The sequence below is a fragment of the Staurois parvus genome, unplaced genomic scaffold (genome assembly GCF_062004578.1).
Source record: "Staurois parvus isolate SC_StPar_1 unplaced genomic scaffold, SC_StPar_1.0 ptg000015l, whole genome shotgun sequence".
In the NCBI taxonomy this organism is placed as follows: domain Eukaryota; kingdom Metazoa; phylum Chordata; class Amphibia; order Anura; family Ranidae; genus Staurois; species Staurois parvus.
Genome location: NW_028317811.1, coordinates 781,492 through 797,786, shown reverse-complemented (window position 1 = coordinate 797,786; position 16,295 = coordinate 781,492). Strand labels below are relative to the sequence as shown.

The 16,295-nt window shown below is 39.0% G+C and overlaps 1 protein-coding gene across 1 annotated transcript in view; it reads left to right on the top strand.

Annotated features, from left to right (window-relative positions):
• Positions 1 to 16,295, top strand: part of LOC149473423 (uncharacterized) — a 93,475-nt gene that overhangs the window by 38,034 nt on the left and 39,146 nt on the right. Inside the window, exon 3 of the mRNA XM_089678584.1 lies at positions 5,653 to 6,164. Coding sequence (XP_089534710.1) covers positions 5,653 to 6,164 — 512 coding nt within the window. The remainder of the gene's footprint in view (positions 1 to 5,652; positions 6,165 to 16,295) is intronic.

Sequence of the window (16,295 nt, the reverse complement as noted above, 5' to 3'; positions counted from 1 at the left end):
GAAAGTTCTGCAGACTCAAACAGTCACCCTACTTCTGTTTCGCCAAAGATAGAACACCACTAATGGTTAAAACCCAAGCTATCCCCCCAAGTGCCCAGATGTATTACAATATTAAAGGAGCAGGTCTGTAACAGGGCTCCAAATGATGCCCTCTAAAATACATAGTGGCCACAGGAAATTTCTAAAACCAAATCTGCTGATTGTTCAGCAGTGAGTAAAGGACTATGGATGCCTGCACCAGGGTGAGTGATACTGCATGGAAAAACTTCACACAAGAATCTATAACAGCTGTTGTAAATCAGCTATAAATCCCCAAGTACATTTTCTGGTACTCAGCCTGCATTAGCAAAAGCATACTCTAACAGTGGTCTGTACTGATCTGTAAGCCTTTCACAGCCTGCATTAGCATAGGGAACAATGCACAACATAGTGTATAATCTGACATTTTAGTTTTCATAATATTGCATAGCATAGCAAATTACTTAATGTGCATTATCCTAATGTGCGTTCCCATGAGTGCATACACATACAGTACTTCCATAAGGGCTGTAGTGTAGCAAGCTGGTAAAAGTAGGCTCTGGTGTGTATGCATCCTCCTAAAATAGAGCTGTATTATCAAGTGCAGCCAAGGAGGAAACTAAGAAGAGGATGACTTTCAGATGTCAAAAGTCAATCATGCACAGAAATATGTGTTAAAAATGTTCACTCCCCACACACAATGCTCAGTCCGCTACAGTTGCTTCTTTAGCAAATACTACATACATATCCTTGGTAAATAGAGGATACCTAAACCCAGTACAAGCCTACTAGGTACCTGCAACAGTTGCAAAGATGGGTACAGGATAACTGCCTTGGCTCTGCACTTGATAACTAAGGAATCCCCAGACACAATGGCCTGACCTGAGTAGCGGAGTCCTGTGTGAACTGCAATATAGGTTTTAGTTGTTGCTGAAGGCAAGACTGTCTCAGAGAACACCAGTATAGAGAAGAACTAGGAACCTGCACTGATTGGCTAACTGGAGAGCTCTCCAGGATTTCTATATTCAGCCTGTAGCTGATTGGGGAAACTTTCAGAAATGTAGGGCTGCTGCAAAGTGAGCCCCAGTATAAACTGAACAAACCCAGTTTGATTGTATCAGTGCTAGTTTGGTTGACTGTAGAGACTTCCAGGATGTAACATATCTAGTAGAATTATATTGGCAGCTGTTGATATTATATTATAGAAAATCTTCAAAATGAACAAAATACTGAAGGAAATAAGGTCCACTATCCTGAAGACACTTAAAAAAAACAAACTGAGGCAAGGGTTATCCTGCTGTTTTTTTGCTGCCAGTATCCATTTCTCAGTATAAACCAGGAATTCCCATGTCCTCCTCCAATGGACATGACAGAAATGTTATTTTTAAATGCAACTAAAAAAAAAGTTCCTAAATTTTGAAACTGGCTCAACCTCTTTAAAAAAAAACAAAAAAAAAAAAAAAAACTGTGCTGGAATGCCCTGGGGCAGAGAGGGGTAGCACAAAGGGTGAATCAGGTGTGCTGCATGCACATATGGAAACAATTAATATGAAGACAGAATAAAAAAAACAGAGTGATAAGATAATCATTTGTTCTACAGCTTCATAATTTAAAAAAAAAAGAGGTTTTTGTAAAATATGGAAGATGATGTTACGCAGAGTAAATGGATGCCCAACATGTCATGCTTTAAAATTTGAGCATGCTCATGGAATGACTTAAAAATCTATATAGGCAACAATTTAAACATTTCTAAAGGTTACCAGTTTAGAGTTACAGGAAGTCTGGTTCTAGAATTATTGCTCTCTCTGGCTTTCGCAGTGATACCTCACATGTGGGGTTTGAACACAGTTTACATATGTGGGCATGACCTATGTAAGTGTTCACCGTAAGCATTTTAGTGTTTTTTTTTTTTTAATCTAATCCTTTTAAAACATGGCCTTGTTTACATTGGGTCAGTACCGGAAGTGACATCATGATGTCGCTGCAGTCCTTCTAGACCATAGAGATGAGCGTAGGCCATCTTTCCTTCGCTCATCCCTGTGACAAGCTGCCACAACCTCTGGATCAGTTCCTGGGGTTACCAATCATCCAGGTAAGCCTGGGAACCACCAGAAAGCAAATTCCAGGGTTATGGCATATTGCTACAGCCATACCCTGGTATTCTACTTCCATTCGAGGACGTCATTTGTCTATGACCAGTTGGAAAGTTGTACTAACACTAACCCTAACAGTTAAACCTAACTGCCTATGCCTTGACCCTATCACAATCCTAACATAGTTACTAAAATAATCCCTAACAATGAATTAACCTGTGCAGCAACATACTTTCTTATCCAATGGCTTATGACGCAGTACTGAACTTCACCAGATCAAGTTGTAAAACTACAGATCCATTATTTCTTTATCTTAACTCCTAATTATGTAAACCAGGCCAATTTTCCAGACATTTATTGTACATCCACTTTATATGAAAAATGTTTCATTAGTGAGCAGAAAATTATTATTTTACTTCATTGGAAACATTATTATAAAAAGGCACGTATTCGATAGCTTTGGTGGACCTTTTAAAATTGTTTCCTCAGACAATGCCGCACACTGGAAATTGGATGAAATTTCAATGCATTACAGATTAGGTTATCAAGACCTTTTGACCAATACCTTTTGGCAAAAGAAACGGTACAATCACTTATGTTTTAGTCATTGCATGTTTGTTACTGAATGTTCAACAAAGTTTTGCACCACAGTAATTTTTCTTAACCTCTGCGGGGCCCCTGTTTACAAAGAACAAACACAATATTGTATAAAAAGTACAGTTTAATTATTTATGGTATTTTTATTAATTTGTTTAAGATATTGAGCACACAATAGATCAGTGAGACAGTGACATGTTAAAAGCCATGACATGAATATGATATAATGCCTTTGGTATTCTGTTTACGTTTACAGAGTAGTGATGACACTTCTGTATTTGTGTCATACATTTTGTAATGAAATTAAAGCGGCATTAAACTCAACATCAAAATGTAATATATTGCAGATTACCAATCAGATGTGGTGGCTGCATTAGTTTCCTTTTTTTTTTTTTTTTTTTTTTTTTATTTTACCTGATGATCCAACCAGCAACACACAACCTGTATTACTCCTAGATTCACACCTAATCGTTTTCTGTAGCGTCATGTAAAAACACTGTACAGTCCATTTAACATGATTTCCTATGGGACATGTCCACACTGTGTGTTTTTTGGAAAAGGTCAGGGACTTTTTTTAATGCAAAAAGTTGTATTTTTATTTCTATAGACGTCAATGGAAACACTGCAGAAAATCATGTATAAATTTGCCTAGCAACAAGAGAAATTAAAAAAAAAAAAAAAACACGTGACAACACAAGTGCAAAAACACTAAACGCAATGCAGAAACCGCTCAAACGCAATCTGCGCAGGTGTGAACCTAACCTTGGACTGTCTACACTCTGGATGAAGGAGCAACTGTCTGGCAGGGAGCTGGATGTATTATCAGATTTGGATATACTAAACAGATTGAAGCTAAACTCCAGCTAACACTTTGTAAGCTGTTACAGCAAACCGTTTTTTTTTTTTTTCCTTTTGGGGAAAAGGTTTTATATAAATACAAGCTGATTTCTAAGCACCCCTGTCCGTGGTAAATGGTTTGTCTCAACCAGGGGCGGACTGACCATTTGGGAACTCGGGCACTGCCGGGGTCAGAAGGGGGCCCATGAGATGCCCCTGGTAACTTCCAAAGGCTTTTTTGGGTGTGGTTTGAGTGTGGGCAAGGACACAGAGGCTCCATGATCCCCTTTTGCCCAGGGGCCCCATGAGTTGTAAGTCCGCCCCTGGTCTCAACCCTCTAACTACTACATCTGCTGGACTGCTAGTCAGCAGACTTACTGGCTAGATCACCAGGTGAAAATAAAAAAGGAAGAAAGTATAAAAAAGAAAATGAATGCAGCCATCACATGTAAGAACTAGCAAGCTGCAATATGTTTGCTTTTGGGTTTAATACCACTTTATAGGCAACCATGGTTGATGCAAATGGCAGTTGCCTGGCTGTCATGCAGAACCTCTGTCTTCAATACTTTTTCTTATTCACTGACATAGCACAAGTATGCACATAAGGAGTTATAAATGTATCAACAGCATGCATTTTCTGGTTCAGTGACTCAGAGGTGATACATAGGGGTTTATTTACTAAAGCTGGAGAGTCCAAAATCAGACTCCCTTCTGCATAGAAACCAATCAGCTTCCAGGTTTCATTGCCAAAGCTTCATTGAACAAGCTGAGGTTAGAAGCTGATTGGTTTCTATGCAGAAGGAAGTCTGATTTTGGACTCTACAGCTTTAGTAAATAAACCCCATAAAGTCAGATGACTAGGAATTTTAGTAGCAGAAAGCAACTTCTGCAATTCTCTCATGAAAGGTTTACTCTAAGATATCAAAAATGTGCTGTGCTCCACTCAAAATTGCAACAAACTAAAACATTAGTGCAAAAATTAAATTAATCCAACAGAATATAAGAAAATGTCCCTATTTAACTCCTTGGTTATCTTCAATCACTTTAGTGCAATATATCAGGTGCTTCTATGTCTGTGTCTGTAATTATTCAACACTTGTGCACCCCCACCAGTTGTGCGCTCACCTTAGATATATGACCAGGCCGTTAAGTGAGGTCATATAAAGCTTGTGTCCCTTTTTAATGGGTCAAGTATGGATGGGATTGGTATCCAACAGATCTGGATCCCCTTCACTCATCTAGTTGCTCTCCTCCCATCAGTTACAATGTCAAATAAAATAACCAGAACATAGTTCTTTATCATCAGTGCTAAAATGTTACACTCACATGTGCAGTATTTAAAAGCGCTTTATGCAGAGTAATTGTCTCCAATACTGCTACTGATTTCTGTCCTGTGTGCAGCCAGCTGGTATCTCTAGATCTGTAAAGCATTGTGACGTCAAAGCTCCTTCCCTACGCGTTACGCCTGCTGTACAAACTGCCTCCTTTCCGGGGTGTCTGCTCACCGCACATTCACACTAACCAGGCCACCTGCACTGTGGCCGTACAACAGAAAGATTTACTCTAAAGCTGGCCATAAATGGATTGAAATGTGTGCGGTTCAGCAGGGACCAACTGAATGTTGATTGCTGTATGGGCACTGTGGTTGAACAGAAGATGATTTACCGACTAAAAAAAAATCTGCTCCATCAGTGCTGCAGGCTATAGTATGCAGCACTGGTCTGCAGGCTACTTGCTGGTCTGTGTATTCTGGAAGCAAAGGCATTCAAGGAGTATATTTTAGAATGGGGACATTATTGTAAGCCTACCAGAAAAATAATAGTGCATTATTTATAAAGGGCTGTGGGAGAGATGACACTGTAGATTTGCAGCTGGTTTTAGGCAATAAGTATTTTTTAAAGGTAAGGTAATTGATTATCGAAGAAAAATAATGCCCCCTAATGTAAAATAAAAATATTATTATTCATTGAATTCTTTTGGAAAGCATACAAATATACAAAAGAAGTCCTTGCGATTTTCCTATGTGCTCTAAAATGTCATCATATTTTTGTTTTACATTTATTCTTTGTGTATATCTAAAATATTTTATTTAATTTTTCTATTATAGTTAAAGCTGAGTTGAGTAATAAAAGAAAGCAGGAAAAAAAATCATGGAAAAGGAAAAGATATTTTAGAAGATATAAATGTGCACATCACAAACTAAAAGCCAATACCTCTACACTGACAGCAGTTCAGAAGAGTGATGATGCTCCTGAGAACACTGAGGAAGACTATCAAGAGGATCTGGACAACAGAAGTAAAGGCAATCAATTTCTACCATCAGATACACAGGAAAAATGTGACTCAGAAACCCACCAAACAGCAGAAAAACTGCAACAAACAAATGTTATCTCTGCAGGATTCCAAACCAATATCCACATTTCTGAAAAAGAAAAGTTAGACCCTGAACATAAAACTATATGTGATTCAGTGGAGCAGATGGAGATAAGGGATTCAAAAATGAAAACCACAGAGGCAGTAGAGAGAGACCAAACATCCCCAGAAAACCAGCAACATTCTGACTGTAAAAGAAGAGCTCGTCCAAACTACTTTGTTGCCATTCCAGTCACCAATGATCAGGTATATGCTAAATAATGTATACATATTTGCATGTGTTTTTATATCTTTATTACCACATACCCGCCTCCCCCAACTTTTGGAACTTGAGCAAGAGTGGCACCTTAAAATCACAGGATGTGCAGTGGGTTTGGCTACATTGTACTGAATAATGGGTGTGGCCTAAAGATGCATAGAGGAAGTCTATTTAAACCCAAAAACACATTTTATTTTATATTGCAGCTTAGCAGTCCTTTAGATATTGTAGCTGCGTTAGTTTCCTTTTTTGTAGGATTTTTTTCCTTTATTTTCACCTGGTGATTCTGCCACAATGTATGAACGTGAATGGTAGCCCGTTTAGACACCTGAGAACTCCCTATTGGTCCCCTATGTGATAGCAATAACGTCAAGTGTAAATTTAAAAAAAGTAGCATATACAATAATAAAAAAATAAGTATATAAAAATTTGAGTTCCCAGCCCCCAGGTACACACTCAAGAACATACACAAGCGTCGGGTGTGCCTATGTACAAAAACAAGAATTGCGCTACATATGTTGCATATCACCGTGAATGTCTGAATTAGAGCAACAATTCTAGGGCCATCATTCATGTTTAACTCTCTTAAAGAGAAAAAAACCTGTAAAGACTTTTAAAGTGTCACATATGGACAATTTTGGGTACCAAAGCTTGTAGCCATTTCACAGGCACATGTAATTGTAAGGCTTGATATTTTTAGTATCCATCATCTCTGCTTTCAGAAAATATGTTTGGGGTTTTAACTTTTTTTTTTTTTTTTTGGGGGGGGGGGGGGGGCCTAAAATATACTAGTGCTATAACCAAACCTGCTTTGTCGACACTAAGTAACAGACTACATCATATGGCATTTTTATTTTGCCCATACTTACATTGTATATGATATTTTCACATAAATTACTTTTTTCTTTTTTTTTTCTTAGTGGTCGTTTCATGCCATTATTTCTATCTGGAAGCATATTTCTAGCACCATCTGCTGGATGTATACATTTTAAAAGGCCCAAATATGGTCCAATGATTTCATAGTTGTCGTGCTTTGACAGCATACATTTTGTGTATATTAGTGTTTTTAAAAATGGCAGCTATTGTATTTCTTGGCTCAACTCTGATAGTGAAGAATTTTGTGCATATCATCACCTAACAACATCCTTTCCAATTTCTATATACAGGGCGCACAATTTTATACTGTGTTGTTTCAACACTCCAGAGGCATCCCTATTATTCAAACGTAAAGCATTATACAAAGAAAAAAAGTTTTTTTTCTTAAAGCTAAAATATAAACAGGATAGTTGGCAGACAGAAGAACATGGGCCACACTACCACTTGTGTCCAAAATACAGTTCTAGTCAAAAATTTGCATATCCTTGGTGAATTATATACGTGGTTGAAATTTACTAAAACTGGTTCACTCAGAATATGATGCAGCTGTGCAAGGTAGCAAATCAGCTTCTAAATTCCGCTTGCTCTTTTAAGTTTTGTCAATAAAACCTGGAAACTGATTGGTGGTTTCTATGCAGAGCTGCACCAGATTTTCCACTCTCCAGCCTTAGCAAATAACCCCCTGTAGGTACCATGTTTAACTACTTCAAGTCCGGACACTTTCACCCCCTTCCTATCCAGGCCAATTTTTAGCTTTCAGTGCTATCACACTGTGAATGACAATTGTGTGGTCATGCAACACTGTACCCGTATGAATTTTTTTGCATTTTTTTAGCATTTTTTTTAGACCGATAAAACTTTATTTTGGTGGTAATTATTCACCACTGGGATTTTTATTTTTTTGCTTTTAAATGAAAAAGTCCAAACATTTTGAAAAAAAAAAAAAGCTTTTCTTATAAAATTTTACAAATAAATAATCTTTCTTCATAAATCTTGGTCAAAATGTATCCAGCTATCTTTTTTAGTAAAACAAATAACCAAAATTAGTTTAAAACCAAAAATTTATAATTTTTCAAAAAACATTTTTTACATTTTTATTTTTTTGAATATTTGTTTTTTTTGTGTTTTTACATACCATCACCCTAGCAGTACAGTGTCACCATAGTGACACTGCACTACTTGTGGAGGGTGATGATTTTTTTTCTTTTTTTACACTGACTGCTTTTACAGCCATAAAGGCTGTAAAAGCAATCATTTCTCTTTTCTCTCTGGCTGCATTCTTGCAGCCATTGAGAAATCCTGTGTGAGCTGTGATTGGTCACAGTTTGTCACATGGTACAAGGCTGTTGTGAATAGCCTTGTACCATGTGACCTCTTTGATCATTCACAGATTTCACAAGTAGTAAGCAATGATGTCAGGAAATGACATCTTGTTTGCTACTATTCATGTGATCACTGATTGGCAAATCATTGATCGCATGAATCGGGACCTCACACAGAAGTCCCATACAGTGATCAGTCCTCCGGACACAACGGGCATCGGATCGTGGAGCTGTGCGCTCCCAGGGAGAGGGGGCTGTTTATAAACGCTGACCCACTTCAGCACAGCTCCCTTCCGGCCATTTATGTACATGGCCGGATGGGAAGTGGTTAAAGAAAACATGAGTGAACAGGCAAAACACATTTATTTTATTTCTTATAGGATTCATATTCAACTGTAGATCATAACAGAATGGCACAATCATAAAACAAAACATGGCAACAAGTAAACGGATGAAATTACCCCTGTTCAAGAGTCTGCATACCCTTAGTTCTTAATACTGTGTATTGCCCCCTTTAGCATCAATAAGCTGCAATAAAAAATTTGTGTTTTTTGGGTTTAAATAGACTTCATCTATGCATTTTTAGGCCACACCCATTATATGCAACAACCCAGTACAACTACAGTATGTCTAAATTGAGTGTCTCTAATACAAAATAACTTGGTATAAGTATGTCTGAAGCAACTGGCCCAGTCACTTCAGAAATACTTCTACGCAGTTATGACATACTATGGCCAATCAATATAGACATAATTATACTTGGTTATTATGAATTTATGGCCTGACACTTCAGACCTTCTCATAAGTAGTTATCACAAATTAAGACCAGTTGCTTTATACATACTTGCTGTATACCTAATTACTGTGTATTGCAGCCAGTCATCAGACATACTTTATACCAAGTAATCACATATTATGTACAGTCACTTCAGACATACATATACCCAATAGAGGTGTGCACAACAAAAAAATCTTTTTTGTTTCGTCATATTCGATATGTTCGAATGATCAGTTTTCAGAACGATTGGTTATTTCAGGAGAGTAAATATTCTGAATCGATTTGTATTTTCAGAAGTTCTTGTATTCTTTTGTTATTGTCGGACGATTGACTATATTCATTTTAACATAATTAAGATGTATTAATTTATGTTTTTAAGTTGAATACTTTTCTGCATTCCCAACTGACTTTATTTGTTGGGCCCTGCACAAAGAAATTAAACAAATGGTCTCTCAACCCCAATGCAATAAGAATTGTATTACTATATTCATGCTACGATCACTAGAATAAAAACAAGTGGATCCAAATTAATTTGGATTATTCATTATGTTACGTTATTTCAGATGTTTAGGCCCAAACTATCTCATCATGTCATCCGAATGAAACACATTAATAGGAATTAATTGTTTTTGTTATATTTTGGATTAATTGAAATTCATTACTATTGTGATTTAAAGATTCGAATACATCTGAATCCCCAAATAACAGACATTTTGTCTGCATTTTGATTTGTAATGAAACAAAACGCACATGTCTAATGTCCAGTTAATACCTACTATGGAAAGTCATTTCAGACATTCCAGGATTTTGAGCATTTTGGACATACTCACTATATTGCTAAAACGTATTGGGACACCCCTCCAAATCATTAGATTCAGGTGTTCCAATCACCTCCATGGCCACAGGTGTATAAAATCAAGCACCTAGGCATGCAGACTGCTTCTACAAACATTTGTGAAAGAATGGGTTGCTCTCAGGAGCTCAGTGAATTCAAGCGTGGCACTGTGATAGGTTGCAATAAGTCCATCCATGAAATTTCCTTGCTACTAAATATTCCACGGTCAACTGTCTGTGGTATTATAACAAAGTGGAAGCAACTGGGAACAACAGCAACTCTGCTACAAAATGGTAGGACACGTAAAATGACAGAGCGGGGTCAGCGCATGCTGAAGTGCACAGTGCGCAGAAGTCACCAACTGTCTGCAGAGTCAATAGCTAAAGACCTCCAAACTTCATGTGGCCTTCAGATTAGCACAACAGTGCATAGAGAGCTTCATGGAGTGGCCTTCCATGGCTGAGCAGCTGCATCAAAGCCCTACATCACCAAGTGCAATACAAAGCATCGGATGCAGTGGCATAAAGTACGCTGCCACTGGACTCTAGAGCAGTGGAGACGTGTTCTCTGGAGTGACGAATCGCGCTTCTCTGTCTAGCAATCTGATGGGTGTGTCTGGGTTTGAATAATGGGGAGGGTGGGAAAAGGATGGAATGTAACTCTACCTAGCCTTGTATATTAGCTTTACTGGTACCACACCCCTAGGAAACATAGTTGAGAAAAACCCGAGCTAAAAAAGCTAATGGGGCTTTGAAGGTACCACACCATAACATTGAAAATATAGTAAACACGTATAGGCAATAGATAAAATTGAACACCTTTTTATTAGGGTAAAAAACCACCTATGGGTGGAAAAAATGTTTGGCATATACATGAAAAAACATAAAATTACAATCAACAAAAAAAAAAGGTTGCTGTTGACGTCCTAGACACTGAGGCGTCATGGGTGGCAGCCACTACATAGGGGCAGAGAAACTATGGAAATCGTAAATAAAAATACATGATTAACCATGGAGACATAAATGGTATTGAAACAACACCTAATTGGACAATGTCATAGGTGCTGAAAAACAAGTAATTGATTGATATCCGCTTGAGACTGTCAGGTGTTTTTGCTTGTAAATTCCAACGCATTTCGTGGGATGCAACCCACTTCTTCAGGGAACAAAACATAAAACCCAGCCAATGATACTAGCACACTCCTGGATAGTTCCTGCTAGATATAGATCAGTAGCATCTGAATGAATAAGGAGAAACCTCCAACAACCATAAGACGTGGTCAGCAATTAAGCAAAAATCCAAATATATTTGAAGACTTGCTAAAGAAAGTCATCATTCATTCAAACAAAAACGTATTGGCTGGGTACTAACCATCATCAGATGTAGTGGGGCACAGATTGCTTTCCAAAAGTGGGGAAAGGAAGTCTTGTCAAACAAGGGGAGGTAAAACCCTCAAATCCTCTTGCCTCCTGTGTAGTCCTGGGCTGGGTTTGGCAATTTCCAGGAGAACGGTACTTGCCTGACTGCATTGTGTCAAGTGTAAAGTGTGGTGGAGGGGGGATTATGGTGTGGGGAGGTTCTTTTAGGGGTTGGGCTTGGTCCCTTAGTTCCAGTGCGGGGAACTCCTAAGACATACCAAGACATTTTGGACCATTTCATGCTTCCAACTTTTTGGGAACAATTTGAGAATGGCACCTTCCTGTTCCAACATGACTGCTCACCAGTACATAAAGCAAGGTCCATAAAGACCTGGATGAGTGAGTTTGGGGTGGAGGAACTTGACTAGCCTGCACATAGTCCTTACCACAACCCAATAGAACACATTTGGGATGAATTAGAGCAGAGACTGTGAGCCAGGCGTTGTTGTCCAACATCCGTACCTGACCTCACAAATGAGCTTCTGGAAGAATGGTCAAACATTCCCATAGACACACTCCTTAACCTTTTGGACAGTCTTCCCAGAAGAGTTGAAGATGTTATAGCTACAAAGGGTGGGCCAACTCAATATTGATCCCTACGGACTTAAACTGGGATGCCATTAAAGTTCATGTGTGTGCAAAGGCAGGCGTCCCAATACTTTCGGCAGTATAGTGTATCTTTCACCAACATTGCAGATAGTTATGAATTAATGGTAGTATTCCCATTGCACACATTCTTGCAGTGGGCTTAAAGGTAGTGGGTGCTGCAACAGCCAGCTGGAAACTGGAAACATCACAGATCAGTGTACATCTTCACCATTCACCAGAATGCCAAATATGGTTATGAATTAGGACCCCCCCCCCCAAAAAAAAAAAATTATATATTCTGGTCAAAATAAGTCTTGCATCATTTGAATTTTACAATGTTTTTATAGTTCCAGTATAATATGCACTTCGTTAATAATCAAAACCTAGGATGTACCAGGTCCCAGGAATCAAATGGGCAAAGCAGTTCTATTTACTCATATTTAGTGTCTATCTTATTGCACATCTTCCCCTGCTGCCAAAAGAAGCCCAAGTTCTCTAATATTGGAAAAGACAAACTTTCCTTTTTGATTTTGTTTGTGAATGCTATGTTAATCAGTTTTTGCCCACAATCTGTAGATTAACGTTCTCAGGCACGTGGTTTCATACGTTTATTTATGTTTTGTTGTAGAACAAGGAACACATACAGTACATCACACATTAGGGGTTGATGGTATTGTGAATGTCATGCTGCTACATCTCCTTGTTTAGTACTGCAAGACAACAAAGATGTCTCCCTGGGACATTTTAGCAGCAACAATAGTACAATAGAAAAACCGTATTTATAATCAAAGAACCTTAAAAACAGAATCCTAAAAATCAAATTTTATTGTGTTTGTATAAAAACCTTTCCATGAAAGACAAAAAGTTGGTCTTGTTTGGGCAACTTCAATGTTGCATGCAAACATCTTATTGTGCAATTCTATACCACACCAATATAAATGTCAGATATGTCTGCAGTGGACATGATGCCAATGCTGTCCGGTCAATCTCCGGTACAATATGTCTGCAGTGGACACGATGCCAATGCTGTCCGGTCAATCTCTGGTACAATTGCAGAATCTACATGGAGATTACAATGCCAAATATTAATCTCCAGTATAATAATCGCACTGCATTTTGACTATGAATAAGTCTTCATCAGGGAAAGCTGGAAGGGTCCAATAGGTTTTAAACTGTGGAGACCACTTTCACTATTTGAATGAGTCACCCTGGGAAACCCACACATCCACCCAAGTAGGCCAGAGCCCCCAAAGAGGTCAAACACAGGCCAGGTGCATACGGCAGTGCCCATCCACAGCAAGCACTCTAGGTATTCGCATTAGGATTTCAAAGTCTGAAAGACCGCAGGTGGAGGATTAGTGTAACCAAGACATATCTGACATTTATATTGTATGGTATAAAACTGCATAATATGTTTCCTTGTAACATTAAAGTTGCCCAGAGAAGACTAACTTTTTGTCTTCCATGGAAAGACCTTTATACAAACACAATAAAATTAGATTTTTAGGATTGCTTTTAAGATTTTGAACATAAATGCTGTTTTTCTATTGTGCCATTGTTGCTGCTAAAATGTCCCAGGGGAGACATCTTTGTTGTCTTGAAGTACATACAGTACATCTGCCATCAGGATTATATGAAAGAAAATTAAATGCAGTGTTCAATGACCGTTTTTTGTCTTCTTCAGCAGCCTGTGAGTAGTGTCATTTTTCAGCCTTGAGTTTAGCCAGTAACAGGTCAGCCGATAGCTTGACCTTAAACAGACATTCCTGATTGGACAAGGAAAGATTACAAATGGATTACAGCATACACTCCTACTCATGTGATTTTAAGGCTACACTTTTATGACAACTTAAAGGCTTAGTCCATCTCTTGCAAAAAATAAATAATAAATGCACATTTTTGTTAGAAAGCTGGAGGCAGTGTCAATGGAGTATGAGTTCAGTGGCTACCATGCTTGTATTTCATTGAGAACTGCAATGCCGTCTGCTAATCTCTGTGAATCACCCAGTAAGTCTTTATGTATCCAAAAGTCACTCATGCTTACTGACACATTTCACCATGATTAGGCTTATTAGTAGCAGTAAAATATAAATACGCTAATTTAGGGTGAAATACATCGGAAGGACATGGCTGACAGGTGGAGACTGTTTAGGAAGCTGGCTTTTTGCTCAATAAAGACTTACTGGGTGATGTTATCAATGTTCATCTCTGCTCAATACTTATGGAGATATTTACCATACTTCTGTGCAAATCTGTAATTCTGAATGATTTTTATTCAATGCCACTGAATATATACTCACCGGCCTCTTTATTAGGTACACCTGTTCAATTGCTAATCAGCCAATCACATGGCTCTATCTCTAGGGTTTACAGAGCATATGGGCAGCACAGTGGCTAAATGGTTAGCACTTCCACGTGGCAGTACAAGGGTTGTTGGTTCGAATCCCAGCCACAGCACCTCCTGCCTGGAGTTTGCATGTTCTCCCTGTGCATGTGTGGGTTTCCTCCGGGTACTCCGGTTTCCTCCCACACTCCAAAGACATGCTAGTAGGTTAATTGGATCCTGTCTAAAATTGGCCCTTGTGTATATATATGTATGCATGAATGTAAGTTAGGGACCTTTAGATTGTACACCCCTTGAGGGTCAGGGACTGATGTGAATGTACAATATATATGTAAAGCACTGCGTAAATTGACGGCGCTATATAAGTACCTGAAATAAATAAATAATAAATGGTCCAAAAGTGAGAAAATATATCTAGTGAGTGGCAGTTGTGTGGACGAAAATGCCTTGTTGATGTCAGTGGAGAATAGGAAAACTGGCTGCTGCGACATTCAGATGGTAGAGTCAGAATTTGATGTAAACATGAAAGCATGGATCCATCCTGCCTTGTATCAACGGTTCAGGCTGGTGGTGGTGGTGTAATGGTGTGAGGGATATTTTCTTGGCATTAGCAAGGTGTACCCATTAAAGTGGCCGGTGAGTGTATATTAAATGTATATGCAAACTCTATACAGAACTCTCCAACATTTAAAGTACAGCAATTGACCACAGCATGGCTTGACAAATTTGCTTTGAATCTAGGAGCCAGCTAAAAAATTTAGGAGCCAGTTTTTTTTTAAATAAAAAAACCCAAACATTTATTGTACAGATCCCTCGGTAGTAGAACCTCCCCCTTTCCCCCGTACAGACTCCTTTTTAGTAGTAGAATCTCCTTTTCCCCCAGTACAGACCCCCCCATAGTAGAACATCCCCCCCCCCCCAATACAGAGGCAGTGCAAGTGAACTTGTATAGCCCCCTCCAGCACTGGGGTGTGGTGCAGTTTCCTAGACTCACTCATCTGTGATCCGATGTCATGCAGCTAGAAGATGGTGAAGAACAGAAGTAGGGGGGATAGAGGAGCCCTGCCCAGATTCTCATCCAAGGGCACTGTAGCCCAGCAGCACCCACAACCCGGGCATTGTGTGCACCCAGCTATGAGGACAAGGCGGGCAGAGACAGGGGCGGGATCTACTGTAGCCAGTATACCAGTGAATCTGAGAGAACTGGCTGGAGGGGGTGGGCTCTGCAGCATGCAGAATCTAGGCACAGCAGGAATATGGGAAGAATATAAACACAGTACTGAAAGAGCCACAATGCCAGGACTTATCCTGGGAAATGTGTCTGAACATCAGCCAATGGCAACTATGATGATGAAACCAGGTAACTCTCATGGGGCCACCCAGGTTCGGTCTGAACCCCTATAGCAATACCACTGCTAACAGTGAATGGGCTGACAAAAGCCCAGGCGCCAAGATGCAATTTCTAGTTTCCATGGTGACTTGGCACCTGGGATTTGTCGAGCCCTGGACCATTGTGACCAATCAAGTTTTGATATTTTACTACTTGAAAAAATTTGGATATCAGATTGAATTTTGGTTAGTTCTTCACTTTTGTAAAGCACTTCATTTACACCAGTTTTTATACCAAGGCTCCATTGTATGCTGGATAGGGGGAATTCTGTGCTTATGTGCTGAATCTGGTGATCCTTTTAGTGTTCCCTTCTGAGATTAGGCCCTTCTTTCTCTTTAATTTCTGTGCAAACCCCTTCCTGAAACAAGAGACAGTTTGCCTGCGCATTAAAAGGCATAATACTGCTATCCCAAACTAAAAGAAACAGTTTTGGCTATACATTCACTTTAAATGTCCCATGTAAAATAAGAACATTTTGCTGTACAACGGGTTGAAACTAGGAAGAAATTGATTGTGGCAGAGTGATTGTCTGCTTAGGGAGGTAGCCAACTAATTGTGCTAATGGTC